The sequence below is a fragment of the Diabrotica undecimpunctata genome, chromosome 3 (assembly GCF_040954645.1).
Source record: "Diabrotica undecimpunctata isolate CICGRU chromosome 3, icDiaUnde3, whole genome shotgun sequence".
In the NCBI taxonomy this organism is placed as follows: domain Eukaryota; kingdom Metazoa; phylum Arthropoda; class Insecta; order Coleoptera; family Chrysomelidae; genus Diabrotica; species Diabrotica undecimpunctata.
In genome coordinates, this window is record NC_092805.1 from 140,979,969 (window position 1) to 140,999,632 (window position 19,664).

The following is a 19,664-nucleotide window of genomic DNA, read 5'->3' on the forward strand; positions in this document are numbered from 1 at the left end:
GTGGCGCTAGGAGCAAACATAATAATATATTGAATTTTAGTAAAATATAAAAAATAAATAATAAAATTTAATAAAACTTGTTATTTTTAAACATCCTATTTAGTTTATATAATAATTAAATTAACTATCAAATTATATTTATTTATATTTTCACAATTTCATATAAATATAAATACAATGTTGGATTTTTAAAATTATCAGTTCGACTATTGTATTAAAGTGCGATAAAAAGTGTTATTACTAAAACATTTTCATATTTTATACAATCACAGCCGAAGAATCAATGTGTGTACCTAACGAGGGGTGTCAAAATGTCAAAACTAACCACAATTTTTGTTATTTTGATTTTTGAAATGTTTTATAATTTTTTGTACTGAAAACGTGAAAAAAAATCTTACGAGCGAATGCGGTAAAGCCTGAAAAAAGTTAAAAATGATTCACAAAAACTACTGCTGAATAGAAATTTGAAATTGTTTAGAGAATAGTAAAAACAGCAATTTTTTGATTAATATAACGCTAGTCTACAGTACCACCTATTGAACCCTTTTTTTCATTTTGGAATCCAATACTGTTATTATTTAATCAATAGAAAGAGAAACTCTAAAACTTGCATTATAAAAAATAAAAAGAAAAATTTATTTTATAATATTTATTCACAAAATTATGGAAACGTTTAATTTTAGCTAAAACTAATATACTCTTGGTTTGGGAGGAACAGTCTGGACTTCATTTGGATCCAAAGTTTCGTCAATTACAGGTCTGAAGGTAAAACATATCTAAAACAATAGATAGTTACAAAATTACAGCCAGGTCAAAATAAGTCAATTGAATATATTTGTCAACTAAATGTTTGTTTCTAAAAATTAATTATTATCATTTACTGTTTCTACTGTACTGTCCTTTTTATTTCTACACAAAACTCATACGCTAAATAAATAAATAATCGTTTTTCTTAAGACAATGAGCCATATGTGGGTCATGTGCATACATAATTGTATATATTGTTCTGTATATACCCTCTAAACTCTATCCAAATTAAATGCAAATAAATTGGTGTATAGTTGCCTCCATATTTCTATCGCCCATGAAAAAAAGTGGCGGTGCAAAAAATGTTTAAAAAATTCGAGTAGCCGCTGTCCAGGTATGGATTGCAATATTGGTTGTTTCACCGACACAACATTATTAACGTAAGTATTTATTCATAAAATAAAATTTGTAATATGTATATAACCAAAGAGCAGAGAAATCTGATTTTGGAAAAAAAAATGAAAAGTTATATTTCTTTGTTTTTAAATGGTTAAAAGAGAAATGTCAAAAAATTATCAATCTACCACCCTGCGGGAAAAAATATTAGGTGATACATTGGCATTTTCTATTAGCGTTTAACGCTGACGTATGTATTATACATTTAAGAAAATTATAGTTTTTCAAGCAAAATTTAACAATTTATAATAAAAAACGGAATGGTTGTAACTAAAATAGTCACCAAATTAGCGTACCTTGTCTAAAATATATCTTTTGAAGACGAGTTCTCGTCATCGTCACTATCCAATAGATCAATAATAAATTGTCCACTGTTAATTATTGTCCTAGTCTTTTGTATTTATTTTCTACATTACATACATGGTTTACTGCTTTTTTCTAGTCGGCACTTGTGATTTCTGATAGTTCATATCGAATTAAATAAATCACTTTTGCATCAAATTTTGAAAAAAATAGTTTTCCTCCGAATTCTTTTTTTACGTGTCCCCAAATAAGCTCTATGAGATTGAAAATGCAAAAATAAAGTAGTAATCTCAAAATAGTATGGTCATGTTCTGTTGCAATCGTGTTTAATATATATTGTTTGTCATACGTTTTAGTACATAAACTAAGAACGTTCATGCCTAAACAATATTCAGAAATCTTAGAATCATACATTGCGAATAGATATTTCAGAGTAAAACAAGAAGAAGTGTTCACCGATTTAAGGGAGATCAAAGCTGGCATGTCACAAGGGAGTGTATTAGGTCCGGTCCTGTACCCATTATATACGTGACATTCCAGAGCTAGAAGAAAATACTATTGCCACTTTGCGGATGATACAGCGACACTAGCGATAGGAGACACTAGTGAAGAAGCGACTGATAAGTTGCAACTATCACTACAATAGAAACCTGGACCAGAAAATGGCGAATAGAATTAAACGGGACTAAATCTGCACACATTAACTTAAGTAATTATTAAGTATTTATTAATAAGTATTAAACAATAGCTGGCCATTATCCATAATAATCACACTGCTGGGTATTATATTAGGAAGTAATGTATTCTTAAACCACTTCTCGAATATATTAGAATTCATATTCTGATACAGTACATTTTTCCTATTTTTTTTTACAAAGCTTTAACCCTTTTGGCACTTAACCATTTAAAGATCCACATTGCAGAATAATCATTAAACATCTTAGTGAACCATCAGTCCAATTCATGCTAGCTTTATCATGTGTGTCATGCCATGTCTCGTCTAAATAATAAATTACTCACGTTTGGTCCCGATATTCCTGAATTTTTTCTAAATAATGTACTATCCTCTTACTTTCTATAATAGCCACCTATTTATCAAAGACTTGTGATTAAATCCAAGTTTTTTTCAGCCGTCTGCGTGAAGTGGTTTTATGGCAGGTTTTTCCCATCGCAACAAGTTTGGTGTATATAATATTATTTGTTGGTATTACATTTTTTTCGTATTCCTCGTAAACCAAAGTCCTTAAACCTTTAGCACGATATTAAGATGTTTAGATTTTCCGGCAACCGATCTTGTTTTTCCCTTTTTATCACCAATCTTCACAATGCCGCTTATGGTAAAATACGAAGTTCCTGTTAGAATGGCCGCTTTTCTTATCAAAATGACTGCCTTTAAAACTATTTTTGGGATAATTTTGCAGAATTTTGTAAATATTTATACAAATTTTCTTAGATTCTTCATTCAAAACAATCCTTTTATTTTGAAGTCGTAAACTCTATTCTATAGTTATACTCTCAGTGTCGTTGTTTTTTACACTTTACACATTACACTTTCTCTACTACTACTTGGGTTCTCTTGCTCCCACGGACGAAAAACTGTAGGTGATTTTTCACATGGTTTAAACATTTTTTTTATACACAGATAGAGTTTCAAAAAACAAACAGCAAAAAAAACTAGAATTATAACGACCACCTCAAAGCAACAAAATTGCAACACAACTCAAAATTGAAGCAATGCACATCTATAAACAACATCGTTGTAAAGATGACAACTAAACGAAAAACCCTTTACGAAAAAGTCCACTCCTTTTAAAGATAAGCACTTGCCGGTATTTTTACAATCGCCTTACTCATTGTAAATTATTCATTTTAGAACTTAAAGGAAATACATACTTGCATATTAGTACAGTTAAAATTTTAGGAATATAAATATTGTAAGCAGAAGCAAGAGAAATTAAACATTTTTCCACTTTTAAGGACAAAAAAGCAAGTTTTCCGCAAGAACAAGAGGAAACGAATTCAAAATTATTCTGCACATTATATTTGAAGCATTATTTGGTTAAAACATCTCATTATTGGGGATAAAAAAATCTAAATTAATTGTCTGAAATAAAGGTGGTGTTTGTTTGAATTCGCCGACGGACGATAGATAAATAGAGGCAACATTATAATGTGAGACATATACACTCTTATGGGCAAGCGACGAACTCTCAAAAAAATGACTATCAGCTATAATTCTTTGGCTACCCCGCCAATTTGACACCAAAATGTTTGTAATAAAAATCTGCACAACTTTTATTTGTTTGGGTGGCGTGAATGTAAACCAACAATTAAAAACTAAAAATATTGATTTTATAATTTTAATGAAATTTTGCATTTATTTCATGATCTCCCAGCTCGGTTTAAATATTACAATTTCGATTTTTGACATAATATACAATGGTCAATTTCCGCAAAAAATGAGATGAATGAGAACCTCGTTTACTCAATGTATACATGGAAAGTGCACCGATTAAATTTGTTTATATATTTATAAAAATTATATTTTTTTTTAATTACAAAGTATGTTGCAAAAACAACAAGTTGTATTAATATTAGTTTTTTGTTTTGTTTTCATAAGTATTGGCTTTAATCTTATGTAACAGACTGTATTTCTCGTCTAAAAATATATTTATCTTAAACTTCAATGAGCTTGTTGTTTTATAAACACATTGTCGCCGGTGTACCCAACTCTTAGATATGGTCGTGCTTAAATTGTGTCAAATCAAAAATTAATCAAAAATCGGAGTATTAGTTGGGTTTTCGGTCGCTAAGTAACGTGTATTTGTGATACTCTCTCAAAAAAAATATAGTGAATGGTGATTATTAAATGATTGCGCTAGATCCAAAATCAGGTATAGACGAACAATTTTGTAAGAAAAACTCTTTTATCTCGTATTAGTTGTGGTATAGTATATACTTTCAGTATTAAATGTACTATATCAATCGATTACTCTTTACTCTTCTCGTAAGAACAACCTAAAAAAACCAAACACATACTGAACCACGCCTTGAGGTCTGCTAAGTTATATTGAAGGAATATCTTTAACAGTTCCATGGTCCTAAAAGATTTGGTACTTTACATCGACATCGTCTCTCCAGGATCATCTTGGTCTACCTCGTTTTCTTCTAGTTGGCGGAGTCCATTCTTCCATTTTTGTTTTTTTTTTGGCCATCTATTTTCAGGCATTCTCTGAAGGTGTCCATACCAGTTAAGTCTTTTGGCTTCGATTGTGTCTATTATGTCTAGATCGATTTCCATTTCTCTCCGAATATCTTCGTTTCTCACCCTATCAAGGCTAGTGAGCTGGCAACATCGTCTCCAGTAGTTCATTTCCATGGCCTCAATTTTTGATTTGTTTCTTTGGTTTATTTCCCAGAGTTCGGCGCCGTACAGCCCAATATTTTCTATTATTGTTTTATAGATTCTTCTTTTATTTTCTTTTGTTATTTTTTTATTCCATAATAGTCCGTATAGCTGTCTGGTAGCTGATCTTGCTTGGCCAATCCTGAAGTGTATTTCTTCGCTACTTCCTGCTTTTGATGTTATTTGGACTCCCAAGTATTTGAAATTGTCTGTTGGTTTTATAGTTCCCATTTCGATTTGTAGGCTTTCTGGTTTTTCTCCTACAACTAAGTACTCAGTTTTTTGTATATTAATTGTGAGGCCCCATTTGGTATACTCATCTTCCAGTTTTCTAAGCATGTAGCCTACATCACTCTCGTCTTCAGCTAGAATGGCTTGGTCGTCAGCGAAGTGTATCGTGTACAATCTATCATCTCCGATTGGGATGCCCATATTGCAGCACTTTCTTCTCCACACTGAGAGTGCCTCATTTAGATATATAGAGATATCACGAGTTAAATATAAAATTCCATTCCCTCTCTTATCAAAAAATTGTACATAGAGAAGTTGTGCAGATTTTCATTATGAACATTTTGATACTAAATTTGCCGGTAACCAAAGAGTTATGGGTTTATCGAAGACTAAACACTTTTTGGGCGTTCGCCGCTTGCCTAATAAGTCTGTTATTAAAATGCATCATATAATGCATAATGCATATATTATATGGGTTATAGAACAAGGAACGTGGTAAAAAATTACTTACTTCTCCTGTTTCAATGTTCATCCACGACAATGTATGCTTGCGCCAATGATCGTCAATATCTTTTTTCGTTTGACCTTCCAAAGGAGCTGTATAATCGAATTCATCACATCGTTTCTAAACAAAAGAAGTTGCAGTATTAAAATCTAGCAGAAAAAACAATAACATGATAAACTAACAAATAATAAAAAAAAATTGATAGGTGTGTTATGGAAGGGTTCAGTGGCGAGCAAATATTTTTAGGTGGTCTCACTAAGGAAATACAATACTAACTTAATTATGGTTTTTTACATATATAATTTTTTTAGTCGATATAATATTATTGTTCCACATAGGCGTAGGCAAAAGTCAACTGCCTTTGCAAAAAAAAATGAAAAACATACAGGAAACTTTGTTTTTATTTTCCTATAACTCAAAAACATAGGGTTTAAAATGTCCATCATCCATTTCAATACACTTCGAATAAGCAATGAGCGAGCAACGCGAGATCTTCATTGATGCTATTTAACTTGTTAGAGATCTTCAACGTTTTTGATCGTATGCGCAAAAACTCTTTTTTTAAGCATATTTTAAATTAAAAATCTAATATACTAGTGTCTGGCGACCTTGGAGGCCACGTTTGGTTTCTACCTCTACCGATCCATCCAGAAAAATTCTGGTTTAGGAAAGCGCGATTTTCCGCGATATGCATCCAAAGTTACACATAATTCTTGTAAAAGCTCCAAGTACATTTTTGAATTAACGGACTCGTCGAAATAAACAATCCTCGAATTTAACAATCACTCTATAATTAATTCCTGCTCAAACCAGAACGTCAGCAGAATCACTTTCTTTTCCATGATTTCGTGAGGATGAGCATCGACCCAATAAACACAGTTGTGCTAATTTATCCTGCCATTAACCATAAATTTGTCTCTAGAACAAAGGCTCGGCTGCTCTCATGATTGGGTACTACCAGCAGAAATCAATAAGCGGCTGGAAATCCTAAGATTTCAGCTCCTGTAGGAAATGCAAACGGTAGAAGTGCAAACCGATATCTTTTATAATCCTACGAAGCGTGCGATATGGTATGCCAAGCTTTAACGATGTCCGTTTCATGGAGAGGCGAGGGTTTTCAACGTATTGTTGCGCGACTGCCATGATAGTCTCTTCTATGCGCACCGAACGCGTTCAGATACATGTACCATATAATTACGAATATTAGGCCATCTTTCTTTAAAATCTTCTTAAATAATTTCTTCTTTACCGTTTCACTCTAAACACTAAAACTAAACGCATGAAAAGACCGGTATTCGTACATCTCGAAGTACGAGTTCCGGCTGACCGAATACTGACTTGCTGGCCGAGATGCTAGGTAACGCAAGCTGAACGTAAGATAGCGATGGAATTTGTATTATGCTTCGTTTTCGAGAACGCCAGCTAACTTAGGCCCACCTACATCTTGTAAAAATATTCATTTCATCGAGCAAGCAATTTAATTAAAAGTAGCTTGTGAGACATGTTGACCCCTTAGAATTACGTTCGGGTGTAAAAATTCATTGAAGTGAGATGTATTAACTCGAGTAAAATAGAAGTCACTCCATCTCGCTCCAATGCTTCAAACCATCCCTTTTCCCCCCTATAGCACTTTGATGCGCGATAGGAGCACAACTATCAGCCAAATGCTCCTTATGTGCGAGTCCTGGGTAATAGAATCCAACATGGTTCACTAATCGATTTTAAATTCAGGAGAGCGTGACGCGCTTTATTTCTGTTCATCTTGTGACTTAACCGCGAAACTAAAATTGCTTACTTGGACCTCAAACCTCTCCTCTTTTGTTAATTTTTTTGGTTGCTTGCACCGGTTTTTGTTAGTATTTTTTAATTTTTTTGGTGGCCGATGCCTTTTTTAGGTATTTGTAAATTTTTCTAGTAGGATGTCATGACAGTATGATCTTAAATTACTAGGGCCTACACAGCGTTTTGTGCTTCTGTTATCTACAGCCTAAACTACCTACAATACATTATGCGAAGAGTATTAGACGGATGGAGGGCTGAAATATCGGTTGGAAGATATAAAATCAGTAGCCCGACACATTAATAAAATCGCTTTTAAACAAGACGAAATGGAAAATATAATAAGACATTTGGGATAGAAAAGCGAAGCGTATACATAGAGCTTTAGCTACATTAGAGCTTTTCTATTTAACTCAAACATGAGCTAAATAGAAGTAAGACAAAAATTATGAAAGCAATCTGAACACTGAACAATCTTCAATACGATAAAGAGATTGGGGCTTCGAAGTAGTAAGAAGTTTCATATAGTTGAGGTTTCTCAAAACAAACGAAGGAGGATGTGACGGAGGTAAAAGTAGAAGGCTTACTATTGCAAGAAGAGCTATGATAAAACTGGTAATAATTTGGAAAAACCCAACCATAACAGTGCACACAAAATTAAGGCTGGTAAGAGTACTAATTTTTTCCTGAGCCACATATACATCTGAAACGATGACCCTGAAAAAAGTAGATAAAAATAAAATACAGGCGTTTGAGATGTTGGTATACCGCCGCATATTACCAATATCTTGAGTTGAACATCGCAGAAACTTATTGTTGCAGTTTCGAAACTGTATATAAACATTGGCAAAATACGTTTATTGACGTTTCTAACACTATTGGCAAAATATTAAAAGACTTTTTGTTAGGTTTGATTCTCTCCGTATATTTAGATAAGATTCCGTGTACAAAATTATGGAGGCTATCGAACACTGAACGGTTGTTACATACATCGTTGCAGACAAAAGACTGTTCTTTCATACATTGTATGAAAGAACGATAGAAAAATGAATGGTTTTTGTTAAAAGTGCAGATCAATGGGTAATTATTGCCCATACGTAGCGTCTCAGTCAGTACCAGTCAATAAGGGACAGTCGTTACAGCCAGTAGGGATGCTTAATCAACAGAGACGAGTTCCATCAGTCGGTTACAGACAGTCGTTCCAGTCAGTAGGGGTGGAGACTGCTTAATCAACAGATACGAGTTTCAGCAGGGAGTAACAGACAGTCGTTCCATCTAGTAGGGGTAGAATTGGCTCCGACATCAACAATACTTTTCCTGAGCTGCCAAGAAGACAGGGGTCTTCGCTACATAGTAGCAAATCGCTATTTTTACTCCACGTGGTAAAGTATTTATTCTAGTATACACCAATTGCATTGCTTGCTATTTCATAACAAGTACGGGTATACTTGTATAATTGTCAGGTATATTTAATACAAATTCATGTTTTTCTGTGTTGAACTCTATTAAATCTTGTCCCGCAAATTGAGACATTTTAACCTTTACTTGGAACATATTACCTTTAACTTTCAATGAAACATTTTAGGTTTATTTAAGCACGTATTTGCTATATTTTATAACAGTTGTAGTTTTGTTTGACAATTGTATCTATATATAGTTGTATATTTATGTGGCAATCAGCTGTTAAAGTGATTGTTCTTTTCTACCGTATCATATTTTGGCATACCCATAATTTCTTTTGTAGACGGGCGGTTTGTTTTGTGTAATATAGATATTCACAATTCGTCTAGTAATATTTATTTTTAAACCAGCTGTGTTTTTACGCTAATTCGTTTACCTTTCGTAAACTAATTTCTAATATTTAAAATTATAGCTATTTATGTTTATTTGAATTATATTTGAATATATGTATGTTTATGTATATTTGCCTTTTGGTTTTACTTGTTTTAAATAAAGTTTTATATAGTCAACTTGTATAGTCAATTAGGCACTCACTTATTATTTTTCTATTTTCTATGGTAATATACATACTCAATTCTAAAGGGAGAAACCAGCACGTAGTAGATTGAACATATTTATTCTCCTCCCTTTCTGATGGCTTTATATGCTATATAAAAGTTATCGTATGTGCAAAACACAACAGGTATCAATACTAAAGCAACTAAAAGTAGAAGATAGAAGATATACTAATACAACAGAGATATTTGCAGAACTTTCTACGCATTGTTAAAAGAATAGGTTCGACTGAAAATTGATAATCAAAGGCAGATTTGGAGGAAAAATACCTAAGGAAAGATCCCTAACCTGTTAGGTGAATCAAACAAAAATACTAATTAACCGAGAGTTACACGAAGCCGACAACTATTTTAGCCCAGTACAGAGAAGGCTGGAAGGGAATTGTAAATTATAAAAATTTGATAGGATCACCACATGATGAGAATCTGAAGGTAGACAATCATATCTACAAATATGCCTCCATTTTTCCCTACCTAAGCTCAATAATAAATGACAACAACAATATCACTCAAGAAATACAAGCACGGATTCTTAGCGGCAATAAGTGCTTTTATGCATACAAAGACTTAATGAAAAGTAAGTTACTGAATCGTGAGTCTAAGCTTAGAATTAACAAAATAGTAACTAGACCAGTGGTCACATACGGATGTGAAACGTGGGCCCTCTCAACGACTGACGAAAATCAACTGAAAATATTTGAGCGCAAAATACTAAGGAAGATATTCGTACCAACCCAATGCAGCGATGGTTCATGGAGAATTAAAATACAAGCTGAATGAGCTAATGCAGAGCGTAGATATTGTTAGATTTGTAAAGTCACAAAGATTAAACTGGTTTGGTCACCTAGAAAGAATGCAAGATAATCGAGCTGTAAAAGTAGTCCAGAGATGGAAGCCCCAAGGAAACAGAACAACAGGAAGGTCCCGTAAAAGATGGATAGACGACGTAGAGAGGGATCTTAAAACCATAAACATCAGGCAGCGGCGAAAGAAAGTATCCGACAGGGCAGAATGGAAGAACATTGTTAAGCAGGTCAAGACTCACAAAGGGTTGTAGCGCCATTAGAAGTAAAGAAGAAGAAGTGTCACCACATCCCCATAATCAATTAGGATTGAGGAGTGGGAGGACTATCAAACTCAGGACGAATGTTAATATGAAACGTTTATCAATACGGATATAATTTAAGCAGTTTAATGTCAAATGTGATTTTAAGGAAGCTATAAATAACACTAAATTAACACGCTTTGCCGGCTCACAAAATGTGATTTAATAAAAAAAAGGTCGAGCACACTTTCGGTATTTAAATATTCACATCAGGTAGTATTGCGCCTTAAATTAAAGACTGAAAATATAATATTAAAATTTAATATTCATTGAAAGCGAACGTTATTATGTTTAAAAAATGGCACGCGTCTCTATTAGTTCGAGAGACGAAGACTATTGAAATTTTGTAATTTTTATTCACATAACTCTGTAAAACAATAAGATATTTTATATGTAAACTATATATTTACAGATTTGACTTTAATTAGGGATAGTTCTATTAGAATATGAACAAAGGAATTTATGTCAGAGAAATACATAAATACACGGAATTATATAGCCACTAAATTAAAAAGGAAATACGACTCGATATCAGAACTAAAGACCAATTACATTATTCAATAAAGCATGCAGACTTTTAGTTAGTTTAGAAAGTTATGTACAATAAATTTTCAAATTATATAAAGAACATTAGTGATTACCTAAAGCGATTTAAAGCTAATCAAATTGAAAATACATTATTATTTTACAAATTTTCTAAGATAAATCTTGAGAATTTGATATTGATATTGAATAAACAGTAAGAAGATATCATTTTTCTTCCTGCTCTAGCGCTACAACCCTCTGTGGGTTTTGCCTTGTCCTCTTCTCCAATTCTGAATGTTTATAATCCTTCTCGACACTCTCTAGCCAACGCTTTCTAGGACGACCTCGTGGTCTATTTTGAGCTAGCCTTCATTCTGTATATTTTTTATTTTATTGTTCATTTAGACTTACTTTGATTGAGATTTACTTAATAGACATAAGTTTATGTGATACAATTCTAGCTCCAAGTCTCTTTTGTAAAGCGGTCGATTATATTTACGGCAATAACCACTATCCTACTATCATCATCATTTTGACTTTATAATCATGTGTGGGTCCTAGGCTTCCCAAGAATTTTTCTCCAGTCGTCTCTATCCATCGCATTTCTCTGCCAAGCACATATTCCCATATTTCTCATATCTTCATCAATGTTGTCAAGGTACTTTATTCTGGGTCTTTCTCTTCTTCTCTGTTCGATGGGTTTATCAAGGAGCATTTTTCTAGCTGGGATATTTTGTTCCATCTGCATAACATGCCCTACCTACCGCAGATATCCTATCTTAATAAAGTTTAAGATATCTGGTTCCAGGTGTATTTTATAAAGTTCGAAGTTATATCGTGTTCTCTAGACTCCATTGTCATTCACCGCTCCATAGATTTGCCTGAGTACTTTTTTTTCATAGCATCCTAACATGTTTTGATTACTTTTTGTTAGAGTCCAGGTCTCTGAAACGTACGTTAGTACTTGGCATATTATTGTTTTGCAGAGTTTTATATTAGTATTTCTCGATATAATTGAGGACTTAAGAAGCAGATTGAGCCCAAAATAGCATCTGTTTGTCGCGCAAATTCTGCAGTTTATCTCTGCGGTAGTGTTATTTTCAGTGACCGCTTTCAGGTATATTAATTGCTTCGATGACGTTGTTGTCTATCGCATATGGCGAAAGGATTTGAGTAAAGTGCTTATTTTCAAGTACTTCGTTTCGTTGGTGTTTATTATTAAGCTTTTTTTGTAGCTAGTTCTTTTTAGTGTTAGATACGCCTCTCGTACAGGGTTCTCCGTTCTCTCAAAAATAGTGATATCAGCATAGGTAAGGATTTGCACTGATTTGTTATATAATAAACAAGTGGTTGTGATTTGTGATACGTTACTCCAGGTCCAGATTGAATAGTATACAGGATAGAAGGTCTCCCTGGCGCCGTCTGTTATTTATTTTAAAAGGCTCAAGCGGTTCCCCCTGAATTCGTACTCTACATTGAACTTTTTCAAGTATGTTTTGGTAAATTTTCCAACTGGTTTGGCACTTCTAGCTCTTTTGTTGCTACCGCAAATCCAAGCTTGCTGGAAACTATTGGACGATGTTATGAATAACCTCTTATTCCAAAAATACATTTACGGTTCACTCTTGAAAAATACTCTCCCAGTCTTGATCCTCCAATATAGCAATCAATCTGTTTGGATTTTGCATCCCAAGTTTTATTTTTAATATATCTTATCATTTGTTTAAGCTGTTCTTTCTTATAAGTTAATTTGTTTGTCGGATTTCTTGTGATCAGCTTTTGTTCAACGTTTGTATTCTTCTTGTTTTGTGTAGATAGAGAAAGGAGATTAGAAAAGGTCAGAAGAAAATTGGTTATGCTAACATGTTTGATCAAAACTCTAGAATGACAATACATTTTCCGACGTATGTAATAAGATTATTCTCCTCTGTGATCACTAACAGTCCATGGATATATATTATCGCCCGTTTGAAAATACTCTTTTATTCTTTTACATGGAGTAAACTCTTTAATGGTAACTACAATAACCCTGAAAACAGAAGCTTAAAACATAAAGAAAAACAAATAATGTAGGTGCACGTTTACAAGAAGAAAATTCAAATAATTAAAACACATCATGAAAAATGAAATTAAAAGTAAATTACTGATACGCTTTCAGCGTAAAAAGTGTATTATACAGAAGTGTTGATATAATTCTAGTTAAAGAATTTGAGTATCTGGTTTGAAACATATCACAAGAATATTTAAAGTTGTAACAAATAAATTTATTCTTGGCAAGACTACGTTTTGTAAAGCAGTTTTGCCAAAAGAAAAACCTGTATGTATTTCTTGTATAAACACGTATTTTTGATATTACTATCTTAGTATCATAAAGAAGCCTTATAGCTGGCTCTTGGTCTATAACCACTGAAATATGCTAATCTAAGCAAAAGCAGTGTCCCTCAATATATAGCGCGAGATGGGAAAGGACACACAATCAGACCTAAGACAGATGAGCATAATGCTTGAAAACGAGGGTGCATATTTAAGTTGAAGGGTGGGTTTTTTCTAAGTATTATTTGCTTTTTATGCCCTTTGTCGGTGTGTTACACGGAGGAAGTGGCTTGTTATTTATTTTCACGGAAAATTTGATGGGGAAACAAAGGGGGGAAGCGGAATATTAACTTGGCATTCGACATTTAAATGACAAAGGGTCTGATGAGCGTCAGTTATGTATTTTACCTCACTAGTTGCACATCCTGTGACATGAAGTAGCTGAATACAAATATCGATACAGTATAAATATTTTTTGGGCATAAAAAAATCACGTCAAAGGACGGCAAAGTGCGAAATACATGGAATATACTAGGAAAGAGCAATTCTTTATCATTTTAAGAAAATAATTCATTTGTTCCAATACATAAAAATCAGAAAAGTCATTTATTCCAATTATTAAATTTAGCTCTTTTAATGGCTTTCCTTGTGCCAAATCCTAAATAATATATAGACATATAAAAAACTACTTAGTCACCATGAAAATATGGGAAAGAGTAATTGATAAACAGATACGTAAAAATACCGAAATATCTTTTAAACGGTTTAAATGTATACAAGGGAGATCAAAAACCGATGCAATTTTCATTATAAGGCAAATGACGTAAAAATATAGAAGATAAGAAAATAAACGCTCTCCATCGATCTTAAGAAAGAGAAAGATGAGAATTTGCTTCCATTAACGCTGTACCAACTTGTTACGTAGTGATTTGCCTAGTTTTTGTTTTGATAATAACTGAATGTTTTTTCCAATATTTTTGTTTGCTTTGTATTTAGTTCCGGTACATTTTATTAGCCATAGCGATTTTTGAAGTTTCTGCTTCATTAAGGTCAACGTCAACAAATATCGGATTTATGGCAGTAGCGCCCATGGTAGTGTTGGAAGTACCGGATCTTTGTTTTTTGTTTGTTGGTAAATGTTTTTTTTTTTTTTTTGAAGAAACGTAACTTGTTTCTTATTACAAAAAGTTTATTTTATCGTAAAGTTGACGAAATGTTAAACTGTTATGCATTATAATTGTTTTTAAATATGTATACTTGTCCATAAAAAATTTAACGACAACATAAATAACTGCCGTTATATCTCCGAAAGAACAATACATATGAACATCACAATGGACTATCAAAAATTAAATGTCATATCTATCTATAGCCCCGAGAACCAAAAACCTAAGGAGGAACGAGGGGCATTCTACGAACAATTGCAAACCATCCTGGATGAAATACTTCATGAAGAACCCTTAATTCTTATAGGTGACTTTAATGCACGAATAGGAAACGAAATATTTCCAGGATTAAATCAAAGATTTAATGAAAACCATATCAACGCAAATGGAGAAATCATGATTAATATCTGTGCTTTTAATGAACTGAGAATTAATAATACATTTTTCGACCATAAGCTCCAGTATAAATATACATTTGAAAACTCTAGGGGGCATAAATCTATGATTGATTTGATACTTACTAATAGAAATATACACCCAAAGCAGATTTTAGATATCCGAATTTTAAACTCAGCAGACGCAGGGAGTGAACACAAACTAGTACTAGCAAAAATAAGAATAACAATAACACCAAAACATTTTTTACAGGAAATCATCGAGAAAAAATTGAATGTAGAATCACTGTAGAACGGCTCTACAAGAGAAATGAACCAAAGGAGGTTAGCACAGAAGAAACAGCTGAAACAAATAGACGACATCGAAGATATAAACGCGAGCTGGGAGAAAATTAAAAACAACATTAAAGAAGCAGCAACAGAAGCTGAAGGAAAACGCTGTTCAGTTCAGTTTTGTTCAGTATAAAGGAAAGTCATACTAAACAAAAGAAACAACAACAATACATTATGTTTCAGAAGAGTAATAAAAGTGAAATTTAAAAAGAAACGAGAGGCTTACACGAAGTACCAAACATTAAATACTCCAGAATCCCGAGACACCTATAGAAGAATTTGAAATGAAACGAAGCAGTTGGTCAGAAGAACAAAAAATGAACACTGGGAACAGTTTACAAAAAGGATGGAAAGCGACTTCTATGGTACAAAAAAACAAATATGGAGATTCATAAGGAACCAACGGAAAGAAATCGCAAAATTGAAGGAATATAATAACATACCAGCATCCGAATGAAAAAAATACCTGACGGAACTGTTTAAAGGAAAGGAAAATAATAATCAACAAAATAACGTACCTGAATTAAGACACGAAATAGAAATCAGTTTTCAGGAAGAAGAGATAACCATAAATTCTCTTAAAAATAAAAAGTCACCAGGACCAGACAAAATAACCAACGAGCTTGTAAAACATGGAGGAGAAACTATAACCCTAAAGATGACAAAACGTATACAAAAACTAATATTGCACTGTAAGATACTAGACGCATGGAGAAACAGCATAATGATACCAATGTTCAAGAAAGGAGATAAAGAAGACCCCAACAATTATAGAGGTATAAATCTACTACACACCTTAAGCTTACCACAAAAGTCCTAACCAACAAAATCAATAAACTAACAACTTTATCAGATGAACAACAAGGATCCGGAAGATCCGGAAGATTCTGCGGCATATTTGTACTAGGACAAATCACAGAAATGGCCATTGTATGCAATAAACGAGCATATCTATGTTTTATACACCTAACAAAGGCTTTCGATCGCATCCAAGTCAAAGACGTCTTACACCTACTGTAGAAAAGAAACTTACCAATCAATATTATACAAGCCATTGAAAACATCTACTTACATAACTGAATACAGGCAAAGATAAATGGAAAACTAACAGTGTATATCAATACAAAGCGAAGTTAGACAGGGTAACTCGTTAAGCCCACTTCTCTTTAATACAATAATGGACGAAATAATACAAGCAGTACGTAAAGGTCATGGTTACAGAATGGGGAAGAAAGAAATCCAAATATTATGTTATGTAGACGACGCCGTATTGATCGCCGAGACAGAAGACGAGCTCCAAAGATTAACACACATCTTCAATACAACAACCAATAAATACAATAAGATAATATCAGCAGAAAAAACCAAATGTATGACAACATCTAAATACTCATTACGATGTAAAATTAAAATTGATGGGGCAAAGCAGAAAGCAAGGTCCAGATATCTGGGAATAGATATAACTAGTTACGGAGATATTGAAGAAGAAGTACGTTCACAAAGCTTAAAAGCATATAAGTAAAGAGGCGGGATCTCTTAATGACACAATCTGGAAGAATAAACACCTAAGACAAGACACAAAAACAAGAATCTATAAAGCAGCAATTAGAGCTATATTAACATTACGGCGGAGACAAGACCTGACATATCTAAAACGAGACGACTACTAGAAACAACGGAGATGAAAATACTTCAACGAATATCAGGGAAAAGTCTGTTGAATAGGGAGAGAACCGAAGACATAAGAGCATGCAATATAGAAGACATAAATGGATGGGTGACAAAATGAAAACAGGAGTGGAACTTACACATTAGTAGAATGGCAGAGGATAGGATAGTATGAACAGCACGAGATAAGTCACCAAACAGAAGAAGTATTGGCAGATTAAGAAAAAGATGGTGCGATAATTTAAACAATTTAGGAGGCTAATATTGAAAAAGAAACAGGCTTTAGATCCTACATAAAAGAAGGAAGAAGAAGAAGAAGTAGGATATTTCTTTGCCTACTGGATTTTCATTTGTAATATTTAATAAATAGTCAGTGATATTATTGCCATTCATAACACAACCATTGCTTACAATTTCACTGGAGCCTTTATTTTCTGTAACTTAGATGAGCCAAATTGTGGACAATTTTTACATTTTAAACCATTTAAAACTTTTTTATTGCATCGTTTGCACAAAACACTTAACTCCACTTCTTCACGATTCGCCATATTTTGGGATTCACAAGGGTGATCTAGATCAACTACTTGGAAAACTACACCAAATTATTGGGCTGATTCTAAGCCGAATTGCAAAAAAAACGACCTCATTTGGCTCTTCCATCATGACAACGCACCGGCTCATATCTCCACCGTCTCCATGTGGTGACAGTCTCCAACTGTTGCCCCATCCACCATATGCTCTAGATTTGGACCCGTGTGACTTCTTTTTGTTGCCACACTTGAAAAAAGCACCCGTCTGGCAGAAATTTAAGTCGAAACAGAAGGTACTCGCCGCCACGAGCCTACTTTGCAGACCTCAAGAAAATATATTTTCAGACGGGTTAAAGGAGTTTGAGCATCCTTTAGATCACCGGTAGATTTATAGTACCTATATTGAGAGAGAGGTTGTCATATGTATCGTTACTTACTTTCGTCGCTTCGTTTATTACAAACTTAAGTATATTCTGACTGGTACCCAAGCACCAATACGCAATCTGTGTAATATAAGAAAAAGAATAAAAATGTGCTCCATTTAAATATTAGATATAGACAATCGATACCAGGTTATTCTAATACTATCAAAGACATTATTAAACTTCTTATTATCTTAAATAGTTGTGACTTTGTTATATAAAGGACTTCGTTTTGTTACTGATAATAAAGTTAGAAAACAATACTAGTATCAAAAATAATTAATATAAACTACACTCACCGGCACAAAAAACATTGTTCTTGCATTTTTAAAATAAAAACTTAAAATTTTAATTCTCTTTAAACTTTACTGAAGAAACGTAAAGCTTAAACAAGGTAAAAACTCTGGTCCCTAAACTTTATTATTACAATAACGTAAACACAAACAAAACAAACTGTTTTAAGTAATTTCTAATAAAAATTTAACTTTTGAACAAAGAATTGTTTCAGTAGATAACAATTTAAAAATTAATTATTATTGTAACAAAATGACGCTTATTTAATAAAAACTTATTATCAACTCAACTTAGTATCATGTGTCCGGACAAAATAATTTTATTAATTAATGTTTCCTTCACGTGCTCGAATTGTTGCCTGAACTCTCCTTGGCATGCCTAAAATCAAATGAGAAGTGGAGGAATAAGTTCCTATTCCTCTAAAAGGGCTTCTTGTAACTGATTTAAGGTTATAGAACAGGAACACGACTTTGTATCCTTCGCTGAAGCATGTCTCAAACATGTTTGATTGGGTTTGCGTCTGGACTCAATGCTGGCCACCATTACAGGATGTTTACTTTATTTAAAGACTGTTGATTGATTCTCGTACTGTGAAGCTTGGCATTATCATGCATCAGAACAAAGTAATTTCCAACAAAACCAGCATAAGGCACAACAGAATCTTGGAGAATTTTATCAATGTACCTGGCAGCTGTTATGGAGCCTCTCGGAACGACATACAATTCTGTACGTGCCACTAGAGAAATTCCAGCCCACACCATAATTGAGCCCCCTTGATAGCCTACCCTAGGACAAAAGGTACATTCTGCAAAACTCATACCATACTCTTTTACGACCATCTAAAGACGGCAAGGATAACCTGGACTCATCGGTAAATAAAACGTGCCTCCAACTATATACAGTAAAATGAGCATAGTTTCTGGCAAATTAAAACCGTGCAACTCAATGGCATCTAAGAAGTTGTACGCCTATTGCAGGCCTGCGACTGCTTAAATTTGCTTCTCCGTCTTCGTCTTATTGTTCGTTTACTTACGTTAGTATTCTGGACCTACTGAAGTTGATTTCGGATTTGTACAGCCGTGGCACGACGATCTCGTAGACTTTGTAAGAGGAAGAAGCGATCATCACGAGCACTAGTTCTTCGTTGGGGACCGGTTTCAGGTCGTTTAGTGTAAGCTCCGGTTACTAAGAAACGTGTAAAAATACGGTGCACAGTACTATTGGATATTTGATTCTTTCGAGCAACATATCGCTCACTTCTTCCGTCTTGAAGTAACGCAACAATAGCAGCCGCTGTTTTGAGATTTACAACCATAATTCTTGAGATTAAATCGACGCAATTTAACTTCAAGTTGTGTTTGACACTTGATTTGACTTGACAGTTTACTTACATCAACAAGAACAAAAGAATAACAATAGAACACCAACAGCTACCTTTGCACGTTTAAAAGTGATAAGAATAGTGTATTCT

At 33.5% G+C, this 19,664-nt stretch overlaps 1 protein-coding gene across 1 annotated transcript in view; it reads right to left on the minus strand.

Annotated features, from left to right (window-relative positions):
* Positions 1-640: 640 nt before the first annotated feature.
* Positions 641-19,664, minus strand: part of LOC140437478 (succinate dehydrogenase [ubiquinone] flavoprotein subunit, mitochondrial-like) — a 156,925-nt gene continuing 137,901 nt past the window's right edge. Inside the window, exons 10-11 of the mRNA XM_072527028.1 lie at positions 5,655-5,768; positions 641-776 (exon numbers count right to left, since the gene is read on the minus strand). Coding sequence (XP_072383129.1) covers positions 690-776; positions 5,655-5,768 — 201 coding nt within the window. The 3' untranslated portion in view covers positions 641-689. The remainder of the gene's footprint in view (positions 777-5,654; positions 5,769-19,664) is intronic.